Consider the following 16,423-nt stretch of genomic DNA (forward strand, 5'->3'; position numbering starts at 1 on the left):
GCCCGACATCCCTAATCAACACGGACTTAAAATTGTACTTCAAGTTGCTTTCTAACAGGTTGCGGTCGCTTCGCCCAATGATGGTTAATGGGGATCAGGTAAGTTTTGTTCCAGGTAGGGACAATATAATAAAAACGGTTTCCCTGGTGGACTGGTCGAGGGGGGCGGGGGGTCCCATGTGCATCGTGTCGATGGACGCTGAGAAGGCCTTCGATAGGGTGCACAGGGAATTCATGCTCCAGGCATTGAGGAGTATAGGCCTTCGGGAGGTGATGTGTCGGATTTCTGCCCTTTATTCCTCACCATCGGCTCAGGTGAGAGTGAATGGTACCCTGTCGTAGCATTTCCAGATACGTAATGGGACGAGGCAGGGTTGCCTCCTGTCTCCATTACTATAAATAGATACTATGGAATACCTGGCGGAGGCTATTAGGGATAATACATCTGTAAGGGGATAAGCCTTAAGGATAAGGAGCACAAGTTGGCCCTCTTCGCGGATGACCTCCTTTAGTATGTGACATCCCCTACCACGAGCTTACCCAATTTAATGTTGGAACTCCATGAGTTTGGTCACCTAAGTAACTTAAAAAATTACTTCACCAATCACAGCCCATGACGTGGCGGACTGTGATTGGTGGTCTGGCATCAGCAGACCTAATGATGTGGCGCCGCCTGAATGGCTCGCAAGTGACTTCACCGATGATGCAACCAGGGGCGAGGTTTAGCCTTTAAATAGTGCGGCTGGAAGCATGGCAGCGCAGTCAGATCATCCTTTGTTTGCTGGTGAATGTGTGTGGATGCCCGCCATCTTGGCTCCACGTGCATATCCGCTATTAGCTCTATACCGTGACCTGTAGTCTTGCGAGAGGGTTACTCCGCAACTAGTGCAGGTCACCTAGATAGGTGCTGTACTCACCGCTGCCTGATTGCTGTGAGAGGGTTACTCCACAACTAGTTCAGGCAGCTTAGGCAGGTGCTCTGCAAGACTGCAGTCTGGCTTCGGCGAGAGGGCTACTCCACAACTAGAGCAGACTGCTAGGCAGGTACTGCGTGCACCGCTACATGGATAGTGAGAGGGTTACTCCACTTTCCAGTGGTTCACCTGTGTGGGAACACATATAGCACGGTGTGCTTTCACCTACATTTCTTCATTCCCCTACTGTGTAGCCTCTGTGAGTACCAAGAGAGGTTACAGCGACTGTTAATTTGCATATCCCGTGTGCCGCTAACAGGGATTATTGCCAGTTTTCCCTCTTTCCTGTGTGGTGTAACACAGGCAGTGCTAGGGCATATTAGTTATAACTTTTGTCGCTAGATCTGCCTTGCCCTTTGGGTTATTTAGCAGCAGCTATCTCGCTGCACCGTGGACCCCGGGCTACGTTTGCAAATCCAGTTATTAATATTATTTGCAAAACCATCAGCCCTCATAACACATGACTCCTCCACCTCCTTCCTGATGTCGCAGCCTTGTTGGGACATGGTGGCTATCCAACAACCATCCACTACTCAATCCATCTGGACCATCCAGGGTTGCTCCACACTCATCAGTAAACAAGAACATTAGTCTTCAGCGGGGTTTACACGCTACGATATCGTTAATGAATTATCGTCCGGGTCACGGTGTTTGTGACGGACATCTGGCTTCATTAACGATATTGCAGTGTGTAACACTTTTGAGCGACCATAAACGATCGCAAAATCGTTTGCCGCGGAGAGGTCGTTCTGAAACAAAAAATCATTTTCTGCTTATTAGCGATGTTGTTCCTTGTTCCTGCGGCAGCACACATCGCTGTGTGTGACGAACATCTTCTTACTTGCCTCCACCGGCAATGCGGAAGGAAGGAGGTGGGCGGGATGTTACGTCCCGCTCATCTCCGCCCCTCCGCTTCTATTGGACACCTGCCGTGTGACGTCGCTGTGATGCCACACAAACCGCCCCCTTAGGAAGGAGGCGGGTCGCCGGCCAGAGCGACGTCGCAGAGCAGGTATGTCGTGAGACGCTGCCGTAGCGATAATGTTCGCTACGGCAGCGATCACACAATATCGCACATACGACGGGGGCAGGTACTATCGCGCTTGAAATCACTAGCCGATGCTAGCAATGTCGCAGCGTGTAAACCCCGCTTTCATGTATGTCTGGGCCCACTGCAACTGTGCCTGCTTGTGAGCACTGGTGAGGGGTGGCCGAATAGTAGGTTTATGTACCACAGGAAGCCTTTGAAGGATCCTACACCTTGAGGTTCGAGCGACTCCAGAGGCACCAGCATCTTCAAATAGAGTGCCTTGCGAAAGTATTCGGCCCCCTTGAATTTTTCAACCTTTTCCCACATTTCAGGCTTCAAACATAAAGATAAATATTTTAATGTTCTGGGGAAGAATCAACAAGTGACACAATTGTGAAGATGAACGAAATTTATTGCTTATTTTAAACTTTTGTAAAAAATAAACTGAAAATTGGTGCGTGCAATATTATTCATCCCCTTTACTGTCAGTGCAGAAACTCCCTCCAGAAGTTGATTGAGGATCTCTGAATGATCCAATGTTGTCCTAAATGACTGATGATGATAAATATAAGCCCCTGTGTGTAATCAAGTCTCCGGTTAAATGCCCCTGCTCTGTGATAGTCTCATGTTCTGTGTAAAGCGCAGAGAGCATCATCAAGACAAGGAACACAACAGGGAGGTCCGTGATACTGTTGTGGAGAATTTTAAAGCTGGATATGGTTACATAAAGATTTCCACAACTTTAAACATCCCAAGAAGCCCTGTGCAAGCGATCATATTGAAATGGAAGGAGTATCATACCACTGCAAATCTACCAAGACCCGGCCGTCCATCCAAACTGTCATCTCACACAAGGAGAAGACTGATCAGAGATGCAGCCAAGAGGCCCATGATCACTCTGGATGATCTGCAGAGATCTACAGCTGAGGTGGGAGAGTCTGTCCATAGGACAACAATCAGTCGTACACTGCACAAATCTGGCCTTTATGGAAGAGTGGCAAGGAGAAAGCCATTTCTCAAAGGTATCCATAAAAAGTGTTGTTTAAAATTTGCCACAAGCCACCTGGAGACACCAAACATGTGGAAGAAGGTGCTCTGCTCAGATGAAACCAAAATCGAACTTTTTAGGCACAATGCCAAACGATATGTTTGGTGTAAAAGCAACACAGCTCATCACTCTGAACACACCATCCCCACTGTCAAACATGGTGGTGGCAGCATCATGGTTTGGGCCTGCTTTTCTTCAGCAGGGACAGGGAAGATTCTGCAAAAGACCTGAGACTGGGATGGAAATTTGTCTCCCAACAAGACAATGATCCCAAACATAAAGCAAAATCTACAATGGAATGGTTCACAAATAAACGTATCCAGGTGTTAGAATGGCTAAGTCACAGTCCAGACCTGAACCCAATTGAGAATCTGTGTAAAGAGCTGAAAACTGCTGTTCACAAACGCTCTCCATCCAACCTCACTCAGCTTCAGCTGTTTACAAAGGAAGAATGGGCGAGAATTTCAGCCTCCCCATGTGCAAAACCGATAGACACATACCCCAAGAGACTTGTGCTGTAATCGCAGCAAAAGGTGGCGCTACAAAGTATTAACTTAAAGGGGATGAATAATATTGCACACCCCAATTTTCAGTTAGTTATTTTTTATAAAAGCTTAAAATAAGCAATACATTTCCTTCAACTTCACAATTGTGTCCCACTTGATTCTTCACCATAAAATTTTAATTTTTTTATCTTTATTTTTGAAGCCTGAAATTCAAGGGGGCCAAATACTTTTGCAAGGCACTGTATCTGTTTGCTGGTTTGTAATGGCTTTTTAGCAGCTACTCTCTTAATCTGATCAACTTGCCTGGCAGAAACCTTCCTCATTCTGCTTTTATCAGCACAAACACGTCTGTGCTCTGAATCAGCCACAAATCTCTTCACAAGACGATGATCACGCTTACGTTTTCGTGAAATATCTAATGTTTTCATCCCTTGTCCAAGGCATTGCACTAGTTGATGCTTTTCGACAGCAGAGAGATCCTTTTTCTTTCCCAGGTTACTTGAAAACTGTGGCTGCTTAATATTGTGGAACATCCAGGTTTCCTTTTATTGGGCCTCACCTGGCAAACTAATTATCACAGGGATCGGAGATTGATTTCAGTGATGCAAAGAGCCCTGAGACACAAAACCATCAATGAGTTTCATTATTAATCGCTAGGACACTTAAATCTAATTTGCATAATAATTTGGAACATGGTGTAGAGCGCTCCAGGGCACAGCTCTGCCCGTTAGCTACTCTCTGGTCACAATCCAAACCTAGGCCTCATTCAGATTCACATTCTTTCCTTCTAAAACATCTAATCCTTTTTGTTAAAAAAAGGGGCGGATGGGTGTCACCTTCTCTTCCGGGCCCTCTCACCCCTATCTATGATAATACCTTGTTCCCGACGGGCTTGGGCAGAAATAGCTTCTTAAATAAACATGAAATCGATCGTCCCCTTTTACACAACTTTATATGCAACTCAGCGCTTATAATCACTCCGGAGCCTGTTCCCTGACTCTGATGACCCCAGGGATGCTTGTTCTTTTTATGGACAGTACAAGTTACAAAGTTTTGTCAAGTCCTTAACGCCCCGTCATGACATATATAGAGGCCTCATCCCGTTTGAGAGACTGTGCTTAGGAGGGGATCCTCCTGGCCACACCATCTCATTGTTATATGCAATTTATCAGGAGGACCATATCATCAACAGTAATCCACCCCCCTCCTTCCCAAAGTAGGAGGCGGACATGGGAAGATCCATATTGGCAGCAGAACGATCCAAAATACTTCTGTACACACACAAATCCTCAATGAACGTCTTTTCAGGAAAGGGGTTATAAATTACTTTCCAGATGGTATTGTTGTCCTGCGATCCTACATACCATGTTTCCATCTGTCTCAGACACCTGCTGGAGATGCCAGATAAAGGTACTTGCCTGCACTTAAAGGCGTTAGGCCAGAAACGCGTTGACCACGACTGTGCCATGTCTGTACTGCACTGAATGGGTCACCTGGTCACTCAGCTGGATCGCTTTCCTTCATTTTCTCATTGCTGCGGCCGGGGCAGGGCCGGATCCGTGTCTGAGGTGCGGTGAGGTCAGACGTGGGTGAGCTGGATTCCATTACAAGTACTTGCCTGCATACCTGGTGGGCATGCCCCATCAGGCGCTTTTGGATGGACATCTTTGAATTATATAATAAGCTTTCGTTCACCAAAATCCGGCCTACCCCGGACCTGGCCTCCTGTCATTGTGTGAGCTCTCTGTGGCCAGGTTCAAGAGAAACGTACTCAGATACTTCCCGGTAGTGGCTCGTAAGCTGATCCCCAAGTACTGGATACAAACAAAAGTACCCTCTAGAGCCGAAATTGTGGCTGAACGCAATGATACATTCAGATTGGAGGAACTAATAGGACAGGTAGTTCTGAAAAGGTCCTTAACATTTGGACAACCTGGATCCTGCTGAGAGACTCCCCGGATACCCTCCTGTGGCTAAATAAATAACTTCCCAGAACCCAGTATTAATTCTGTTATTGATTTACCTGGCGTTGTGTGGCCGGACCCACGCGAGGGGGAAACCCTTCCCTCTCCCCCTTCTTTGCCCCATCCTGATTCCCTTTTTGGCTCGTATTTTTTCCCCTTACCCTTGCTTATTCTTCTACCTTCTTTGGATACTTTAGGGGTCAACTTCCCAACTCTTATATTATTTTCCCCGGTCTCAGTTATCCCTGCGAGGATTAACGAGTGATAGATGACTGTGTGTGATGTCGTGGAGTTTGATACAATAAGTGATTTTGCTGTGATTAGCCTCGTGCACTCTCAGTTGTAATGTGCCTAATTTCAGTGGCTTATGTAATACTCAATAAACTTTGATTTTCAACAAAAAAAAATACACAACCTTTAATAGTAATTGTCAACCAATTATTGGTCTGTGCAGGTTTTTATTATTATTATTATTATTATTATATTATTTATTTTCCCTTATCTCTAGCACTTGGAGGGGTTTTTTGCTACTACCTTACTGCTGAATAAAAAATTAGGGGTATAAGCACTTATAGACGTTTTTTACTACTAGTAGTTGGGTTTCAATTCTAGGCTGGTTATTGGATGTAAGAGGCGGTAACTTCAGACGAAAAATCCTAAATAGAGAAAGTTACTGGATATTCAAGCTGGGAACCAGACAACCTGAAGGCCTTATTATTTGTAGGGATCTCATATTATAATATAATTGATAGATGTATAAATACTAATCAAAATAAAAGATGGGCGTGAGGAAGAAAAAAAGAGAAAAAAAGTAATGAGCTAACAATAATTTATTCTAAGTATATATATATATAAAATTTATTTTTCTTTTTCCCCTTGAACTCCACAAAAAGAGTGAGATAATTACCCGTTGGTCCCAGGTTAATTTATGCATTAACGTTGGAGTATTTTGAACATTATATATAATCTCCATGCTGCATATATTGTAATCAGGAATTTTTCTAAACGTTGGATCTGTATATGTAATCACTAATCACACTTTGTCTATATTCCTTGTCATTTAATATTTATTTCCACTATTGCAGATTTGTTGTTTTACATCATTGGTTCTTTGCTACATAGTGTAATTCCATAGTATAGGTTTTATTCTATTATATGTATTACCTTGAACTATTTGACTATATCCGACTGACAGTCCTAACGCATGAGACGGACTCTGATGTGTATTATACGTTTAAAAAGAACATATAGCTCTTAGTTCACAAATATACTACATTGATATTTGATAAAAATTCATGGATATCTGACTAATTTATTTATAAATGGTTCTTCAGATATATTTTATATTTTATATATATATATATTTTTTTTATTTTTTTTTAAAACTATATTTATATCTAGTACAGCAAAATGTGGTTATATGTGGACTAATAAGGAGTAACTTATATATCTTGATTCAAAATTATCCGGTGGGACCTTGAAGGGTTAATATGTTCAACTGATGGATCTGGAATTGAGGTTTCTCTTTGTAGACTTTAAAAGCACCTCACCGGCTAGGTAGTATTGCTTGACAAAGGCTACAATATGTAACCGAAACGCGTTGCGACTGTCAATTTTTTTCTATTCATTTGAGCGGTGCATGTATTATACCCTATATTTTTAGTATTATACTAAAAAATAAACAAGCTGGACATTTATCCTGAGTGGCGGTCATCATACTCCCAATGCGCCGGACTATTTTGTTCCTCGTTTTCTAAGTTAATGTATAGTATATACATACCTGATTCTAATATCCAGGTAAATATATATACACTTCGGTCCGCTCCCTGTCCAGCTCCGCAATAACTTAGAAAAATTAGCTGCCAGCACCAATTGTTTACACAGGCAGATTGGACACCCGTTACTGGTAACGTTTGGCCTCACAAGGCTTTAGAGATTCGTTTATAGAGCAAGAGGAACGAAGCTATTAAATATTATATCTTTATTCCAACAATTAGGCAGTGATTCTAAAAATATACAAGAGATGTTAAAAAGGGGACAAGACACATAAAAATAAAAAGAAAAAACTAAAGAGAGTTCTTAGACGTGTGGTCATAGGAATGGCAGAGCTCTTGTGAGGAGGAGCACTGCATTTGGAAAAATGGTACAGTACTTACAGCACAACGAATCTCCCAGAACTGAACCCTGGCTCTGGGCTATAATCCCCTATTACCAGGTACCAGCTGCTCCCACCTCCCTCCCCAGCAGAGCTCCACTGGAGGCAGGTAACTGAGATGAGGCTCAGGTACCAAAAATGATGACGTTTCTTATATTAATGATATCTGCCCCATGGAGGTCCCAGGAGGAAGATATTAACACCATATTTCCCAACAGGAAAACAGGTGACTGTAGACATGTGTGTGACATGTAGTGTTACGGCTCGATGACATCTGCTAATACCGACCACAGAAAACAACGGCCAAGAAGAAAGAACGAAGGTTTCTACTAACCTGGTGATACAGACAGACGGCGCTCCTCCACCACAACATCCGAGTACAGATCCCGGTGTCCTTCTATATACTCCCACTGCTCCAGGGAGAAATACACAGCGACGTCCTGACACCGGAGAGGAACCTGACAACCAACGAGACCGACATCACCCAGAATCCTCCAGTGTACACTGTATAATCTCCCAGCAGTCTCCTCTCATCCCCCAGAATCCTCCAGTGTACACTGTATAATCTCCCAGCAGTCTCCTCTCATCATCCAGAATCCTCCAGTGTACACTGTATAATCTCCCAGCAGTCTCCTCTCATCCCCCAGAATCCTCCAGTGTACACTGTATAATCTCCCAGCAGTCTCCTCTCATCCCCCAGAATCCTCCGGTGTACACTGTATAATCTCCCAGCAGTCTCCTCTCATCCCCCAGAATCCTCCAGTGTACACTGTATAATCTCCCAGCAGTCTCCTCTCATCACCCAGAATCCTCCAGTGTACACTGTATAATCTCCCAGCAGTCTCCTCTCATCCCCCAGAATCCTCCGGTGTACACTGTATAATCTCCCAGCAATCTCCTCTCATCCCCCAGAATCCTCCAGTGTACACTGTATAATCTCCCAGCAGTCTCCTCTCATCCCCCAGAATCCTCTGGTGTACACTGTATAATCTCCCAGCAGTCACCTCTCATCCCCCAGAATCCTCCAGCGTACACTGTATAATCTCCCAGCAGTCTCCTCTCATCCCCCAGAATCCTCCGGTGTACACTGTATAATCTCCCAGCAGTCTCCTCTCCTCATCCCCCAGAATCCTCCAGTGTACACTGTATAATCTCCCAGCAGTCTCCTCTCATCCCCCAGAATCCTCCGGTGTACACTGTATAATCTCCCAGCAGTCTCCTCTCATATCCCAGAATCCTCCTGTGTACACTGTATAATCTCCCAGCAGTCACCTCTCATCCCCCAGAATCCTCTGGTGTACACTGTATAATCTCCCAGCAGTCACCTCTCATCCCCCAGAATCCTCCAGTGTACACTGTATAATCTCCCAGCAGTCTCCTCTCATCCCCCAGAATCCTCTGGTGTACACTGTATAATCTCCCAGCAGTCTCCTCTCCTCACCCAGAATCCTCTGGTGTACACTGTATAATCTCCCAGCAGTCTCCTCTCATCCCCCAGAATCCTCCGGTGTACACTGTATAATCTCCCAGCAGTCTCCTCTCATATCCCAGAATCCTCCTGTGTACACTGTATAATCTCCCAGCAGTCACCTCTCATCCCCCAGAATCCTCTGGTGTACACTGTATAATCTCCCAGCAGTCTCCTCTCATCCCCCAGAATCCTCCAGTGTACACTGTATAATCTCCCAGCAGTCACCTCTCATCCCCCAGAATCCTCTGGTGTACACTGTATAATCTCCCAGCAGTCTCCTCTCATCCCCCAGAATCCTCCAGTGTACACTGTATAATCTCCCAGCAGTCTCCTCTCATCCCCCAGAATCCTCCAGTGTACTGTATAATCTCCCAGCAGTCTCCTCTCATCCCCCAGAATCCTCTGGTGTACACTGTATAATCTCCCAGCAGTCACCTCTCATCCCCCAGAATCCTCCAGTGTACACTGTATAATCTCCCAGCAGTCTCCTCTCATCCCCCAGAATCCTCTGGTGTACACTGTATAATCTCCCAGCAGTCTCCTCTCATCCCCCAGAATCCTCCAGTGTACACTGTATAATCTCCCAGCAGTCTCCTCTCATCCCCCAGAATCCTCCGGTGTACACTGTATAATCTCCCAGCAGTCTCCTCTCATCCCCCAGAATCCTCCAGTGTACACTGTATAATCTCCCAGCAGTCTCCTCTCATCCCCCAGAATCCTCTGGTGTACACTGTATAATCTCCCAGCAGTCTCCTCTCATCCCCCAGAATCCTCCGGTGTACACTGTATAATCTCCCAGCAGTCACCTCTCCGGTCAGCAGCTCGGTGATCTTGTTGGTGAGGTGGAGGATCTTCTCAGGTGTCGGGGAGTGCGGGGCTTCTGTGTTTCGGCTCTGGATCTCGCTCCGTCCTCCGCACAGATGGGGGGTCACACACTCCCCAGACGTCGTCTTCACCACCATTTGCTCCTGTATACAGTGAGAGACGGTGATCACCACAGATTCTAATAATCCTCCATCTTTTCAGTCATTCCTGTTATAGTAATAGAGATAAGTGTGATCTCTCGGGAGATTCTCACCTTTCCCTTTAACAAGTCGATCATCTCTAGGGTGAGGAGCCATATCCGTGCTGCCATGTTGCTTTTGCCCTCGTCTACCCTTGTGGGGTCATTTTTCCTCCTGACGTCCTGGTCCTGATCCTTCTGCCCCTCCATGTACTCCCACTCTTCCATGGAGAAATAGACAGAGACATCCTGACACCTGATAGGAACCTGACAGACATATACCCACATTACCCAGAATCCTCCAGTGTATACTGTAGAATTTCCCAGCATTCCCTGCACTCACCTCTCCGGTCAGCAGCTCCGTCATCTCTCTGGTGAGGTCTAGGATCTTCTTCTCAGGCATCGGGGAGTGCGGGGCGTCTGTGATGGGGCGCTCATTACTGCTCCGTCCTCCGGATACGTGGAGATGAATGATGGCAGCCGCACAGTCACCTGTCGTCTTCTCCACTATTGTGTAATCCTGTGTAAGGAGAGATGCTGGTGAGTATTAGGCCTCATTCACACCTGCCTGTCCCCAGTGTGTGGAGGCCATTGTCACACCTGCCTGTCTCCAGTGTGTGGAGGCCATTGTCACACCTGCCTGTCTCCAGTGTGTGGAGGCCATTGTCACACCTGCCTGTCTCCAGTGTGTGGAGGCCATTGTCACACTTGCCTGACTCCAGTGTGTGGAGGCCATTGTCACACCTGCCTGTCTCCAGTGTGTGGAGGCCATTGTCACACCTGCCTGTCTCCAGTGTGTGGAGGCCATTGTCACACCTGCCTGTCTCCAGTGTGTGGAGTCCATTGTCACACCTGCCTGTCTCCAGTGTGTGGAGGCCATTGTCACACCTGCCTGTCTCCAGTGTGTGGAGGCCATTGTCACACCTGCCTGTCTCCAGTGTGTGGAGGCTATTGTCACACCTGCCTGTCTCCAGTGTGTGGAGGCCATTGTCACACCTGCCTGTCTCCAGTGTGTGGAGGCCATTGTCACACCTGCCTGTCTCCAGTGTGTGGCGGCCATTGTCACACCTACCAGTGACATGGTCACACAAATACTAAGTAAAGTCAATAGAGATCTTCACACCTCCATGTTTACACAGTGTCATGTATAGGGAGAGAGGCCATACCAGCCCTATAGGACAACACAGAGGAAGGAATGCCTTATTACTAGGGAAAGGGGGGAAGTGATGACCTCTGACAACAATCTGCAGCTCACCCTCACTGCCCTCACCGACCCTATACAGGTCCGCACCTGTCGCCGAGCAGGACACCTGGGGCCCTGTCTTCTCCTGGCAAAAGGGCCCAAAGTAAGGATGGCGGGTATCAGAACTAGTCAACACCACTAATACTAAAGGAAGATACAAGGAAACACTACAGGGGAAACACAAATGCTATCACCTGAGCCCAGGTATATAGCAAAATCCAATACTTATTTGAAAAGCAACAACTACAGAAGCATCAGGAGCAACAAGAGACGACCACTGCAGAACACAACAAGAACAAACTATAAACCGCACAAAAACCACGGCAGGGTGAGGATAATAAAGGAAGTCAGAGGATACCAACTGCTTGACAGGAATGACCGTTCCCCAGGGTCGTTTAGTCCTCTGGCTGCAGAAACAAGAGAATAATCAGATAACAACACGTGCCGCCAATCTTTGTGATCGCCTACTGTGAGGGTAGGCCTGGGCTATAGGCCGTTTGTCCAGATGTAATAATAATGATCTGTGTATGTAAATAATCAAAGTATAGATGTTGTTGCATAATTATCTGTGTGTCTATATGACAATCGCATAGAAGCTTCATAATATGATTCCAAGATGTGTATTCTGCAAAGTGTTAACAAAGAGAAGGTTGCCAAAAGGAACAATGAACAAAGAGGTATTCATAATATACTGAGAGAATTCATAATCAGTTGGTTCACACCATGTGGGATGTTGACTACTTCTTCCTGCTCCAAGGTCGAAGTCGAATATTGTATTATATAATTACAAGATTTTTTAATACACGGGTCAGAAGCTGGCTTCTGCTCAAGCAGTGAACACGTTTCATTGTCTGATTTATTTATACCTGCGCAGATCGATTTTAAATCCGTCTCTGTGACCCTGAGATCTCCCTCTGCTCCAAACAGGCTGATCCCCTTCCGACCCCAGTAAGTGTTACATACTGTGTGTTCACTACCGATGTGGTTGTTTTTGGAGAGGAGGGGGTGACGGGCTGTGTGTCCTTATCTGTATTAAAGGTATGTGATTGTGACTCAGGGGTGGTGCCCGATGGGGCCCAGTAGCACGATCCCAACCCTGAGGTGTAGATCGATCGAGAGTGTCACACGGGATCCAGAGGACGGAAGTTAGGGAAAAAGGTGGTGGCCGGATATAGCCATTTACACAACAGTGATTGAAGATAGGTATCAGGATAATATATTGATACATTTCTGCTGTTGGGAATATCAGTGACCTATTGTTAGGAAGATCTGTGACCTGATGGGGAAATCAGTGACCTGTTTTGGAAGATCTGTGACCTGATGGGGAAATCAGTGACCTGTTTTGGAAGATCTGTGACCTGATGGGGAAATCAGTGACCTGTTTTGAAAGATCTGTGACCTGTTAAGGAGATCAGTGATCTGCTGTGGAGATTTTTAGCTGAGGAAGCAGCTAGTATAGGGTGGAACGTTTCAGTGCCAGCCGGACTGTGACGTGCACCATATAGTCATAAATTAGTGCAATCCGATCACCACCAAGATAGAAGCAATGTTTAGATGGGGAAGACAGAAAGTGTTAAGTCTAAAGCTGGGTTTACACACTGAGACTTTCTAGCGATCCAACCTGCGATCTCAACCTAGCCGGGATCGCTACAAAGTCTCTGGTGAGCTGTCAAACAGGCAGACCTGGCCAACGACCGAACAGCGATCCGGACCTGCAGAGCGACCTAGCTGGTCGTTAGGGACGTGCCAAAAAAGCAGGTGAACTTCACCCGACTTCATTTAATGCCGCGCGGCTGTCTGTGTGCCGTGTAAATAAATAAATAATTAAAAAATCCGGCGTGCGGTCCCCCCCTATTTTAATACCAGCCAGATAAAGCCATACGGCTGCAGGCTGGTATTCTCAGGATGGGGAGCCCCACGTTATGGGGAGCCCCCCAGCCTAACAATATCAGCCAGCAGCCGCCCAGAATTGCCGCATACATTAGATGCGACAGTTCTGGGACTGTACCCGGCTCTTCCCAATTTGCCCTGGTGCGTTGGCAAATCGGGGTAATAAGGAGTTATTGGCAGCCCATAGCTGCCAATAAGTCCTAGATTAATCATGTCAGGCGTCTCCCCGAGATTCCTTCCATGATTAATCTGTAAGTGACAATAAATAAACACACACACCCGAAAAATCCTTTATTAGAAATTAAAAACACAAACACATTCCCTCATCACCAATTTATTACCCACAACAAAGCCCTCCATGTCCGGCTTAATCCACGATCCTCCAGCGTCGCATCCAGCTCTGCTGCATGCAGGTGACAGGAGCAGCAGAAGACACAGCCGCTCCTGTCACCTCCACGCAGCAAATGAGGTGAGTAGCGCGATCAGCTGAGCTGTCACTGAGGTTACCTGGATCCAGCGGTGGCCGCGATTAACCTCAGTGACAGCTCAGCTGATCGCGATACTCACCTCAGTTGCTGTGTGGAGCTGACCGGAGCGGCGGTGAGTAGCGCGATCAGCTGAGCTGTCACTGAGGTTACCCGCGGCCACCGCTGGATCCAGGTAACCTCAGTGACAGCTCAGCCGATCACACGGCTCTCTTCATTAGCTGCGTGGAGGTGACAGGAGCGGCGGTGTATTCTGCAGCTCCTGTCACCTCCATGCAGCAGAGCTGGATGCGACGCTGGAGGACCGTGGATAACGCCGGACATGGAGGGCTTTGTCGGGGTTAATAAATTGGTAATGAGGGAATTTGTTAGTGTTTTTTATTTCTAATAAAGGATTGTTCGGGTGTGTGTGTGTTTATTTACTGTAATTTACAGATTAATCATGGAAGGTATCTCGGGGAGACGCCTGACATGATTAATCTAGGACTTATTGGCAGCTATGGGCTGCCAATAACTCCTTATTACCCCGATTTACCAACGCACCAGGGCAAATTGGGAAGAGCCGGGTACAGTGCCAGAACTGTCGCATCTAATGTATGCGGCAATTCTGGGCGGCTGCTGGCTGATATTGTTAGGCTGGGGGGCTCCCCATAACGTGGGGCTCCCCATCCTGAGAATACCAGCCTTCAGCCGTATGGCTTTATCTGGCTGGTATTAAAATGGGGGGGGACCGCACGCCGGATTTTTTAATTATTTATTTATTTATTTTACTGCACAGTATAGACACGCCCACCGGCTGCTGTGATTGGGTGCAGTGAGACAGCTGTCACTCAGCGTGGGGGCGTGTCTCACTGCAACCAATCATATTTGCCGGTGGGCGGGGAAAGCAGGGAATACGAGATTGTTTAATGAGCGGCCGGCTTTTTCAAAAAAGGAAAAGCCGCTGGAGCAGTGTGAACGCCGTGCAGCGCCGGTGATCGGGGATCGGTGAGTATGAGAGAGGGGGGGACACTTCAGTCACTCGGGGGATTAGCGGTCACCAGTGAATCCTTCACAGGTGACCGCTAATCAGGACGCTACACAGACAGAGCCGCGGAGTCGCTGTAAAGTCCCCTTTACACACTGAAACTTTCTAGCGATGCATGCTGCACAGCGGGAAACAAAGGACCAAAGAATGGTCCTGAACGATTTGTAGCGATCACAACTTCACAGCAGGGGCCAGGTCGCTGATGTGTTTCACACACTGCAATGTCGCTGGGGAGGTCGCTATAACGTCACAAAACCGGTGACGTTACAGCGATGTCGTTTGCGATGTTGCAGTGTGTAAAGCCACCTTAAAGGTTTGCAGAATGTGTTGGAATTAGTGGACCACGGGGGAACACTATTCTCCTTAAGGAGACTTTGCAAGCCAGTCTGGCTGCCAGGTAAGGGGACTTATAGCTGCAATGCCCCTCTGGGAAATATTCAAATTGTCTCTCCAGTAAAGGAGACAAACTCTAGCACAGCGCCACCTATTGGAAGTAGCGATCCTAAAAGTCACAAGTGGATTTTCAACAATCCATTGCAATATGACTCAGGATATATAAGCCAGATCAGAATCCCAATTTGCAGACACGGTGTTTCGGGGTGCTTGCCCCTCGTCAGTGCAAAGTATGGGGGTGTCTGATCTGGCTCATGAGAAAGCTATGTGGGGACCACGGGGGAACACTATTCTCCTTAAGGAGACTTTGCAAGCCAGTCTGGCTGCCAGGTAAGGGGACTTATAGCTGCAATGCCCCTCTGGGAAATATTCAAATTGTCTCTCCAGTAAAGGAGACAAACTCTAGCACAGCGCCACCTATTGGAAGTAGCGATCCTAAAAGTCACAAGTGGATTTTCAACAATCCATTGCAATATGACTCAGGATATATAAGCCAGATCAGAATCCCAATTTGCAGACATGGTGTTTCGGGGTGCTTGCCCCTCGTCAGTGCAAAGTATGGGGGTGTCTGATCTGGCTCATGAGAAAGCTATGTGGGGACCACGGGGGAACACTATTCTCCTTAAGGAGACTTTGCAAGCCAGTCTGGCTGCCAGGTAAGGGGACTTATAGCTGCAATGCCCCTCTGGGAAATATTCAAATTGTCTCTCCAGTAAAGGAGACAAACTCTAGCACAGCGCCACCTATTGGAAGTAGCGATCCTAAAAGTCACAAGTGGATTTTCAACAATCCATTGCAATATGACTCAGGATATATAAGCCAGATCAGAATCCCAATTTGCAGACACGGTGTTTCGGGGTGCTTGCCCCTCGTCAGTGCAAAGTATGGGGGTGTCTGATCTGGCTCATGAGAAAGCTATGTGGGGACCACGGGGGAACACTATTCTCCTTAAGGAGACTTTGCAAGCCAGTCTGGCTGCCAGGTAAGGGGACTTATAGCTGCAATGCCCCTCTGGGAAATATTCAAATTGTCTCTCCAGTAAAGGAGACAAACTCTAGCACAGCGCCACCTATTGGAAGTAGCGATCCTAAAAGTCACAAGTGGATTTTCAACAATCCATTGCAATATGACTCAGGATATATAAGCCAGATCAGAATCCCAATTTGCAGACACGGTGTTTCGGGGTGCTTGCCCCTCGTCAGTGCAAAGTATGGGGGTGTCTGATCTGGCTCATG

At 46.7% G+C, this 16,423-nt stretch overlaps 1 protein-coding gene across 1 annotated transcript in view; it reads right to left on the bottom strand.

Annotated features, from left to right (window-relative positions):
* The window catches only part of LOC142286279 (uncharacterized), a 214,190-nt gene that overhangs the window by 143,329 nt on the left and 54,438 nt on the right, over nt 1–16,423 (bottom strand). The window contains exons 3-6 of the mRNA XM_075333338.1: nt 10,494–10,670; nt 10,226–10,417; nt 9,954–10,115; nt 8,011–8,134 (exon numbers count right to left, since the gene is read on the bottom strand). Coding sequence (XP_075189453.1) covers nt 8,011–8,134; nt 9,954–10,115; nt 10,226–10,417; nt 10,494–10,670 — 655 coding nt within the window. The remainder of the gene's footprint in view (nt 1–8,010; nt 8,135–9,953; nt 10,116–10,225; nt 10,418–10,493; nt 10,671–16,423) is intronic.

Source organism: Anomaloglossus baeobatrachus, unplaced genomic scaffold, assembly GCF_048569485.1.
Source record: "Anomaloglossus baeobatrachus isolate aAnoBae1 unplaced genomic scaffold, aAnoBae1.hap1 Scaffold_65, whole genome shotgun sequence".
Lineage (NCBI taxonomy): Eukaryota > Metazoa > Chordata > Amphibia > Anura > Aromobatidae > Anomaloglossus > Anomaloglossus baeobatrachus.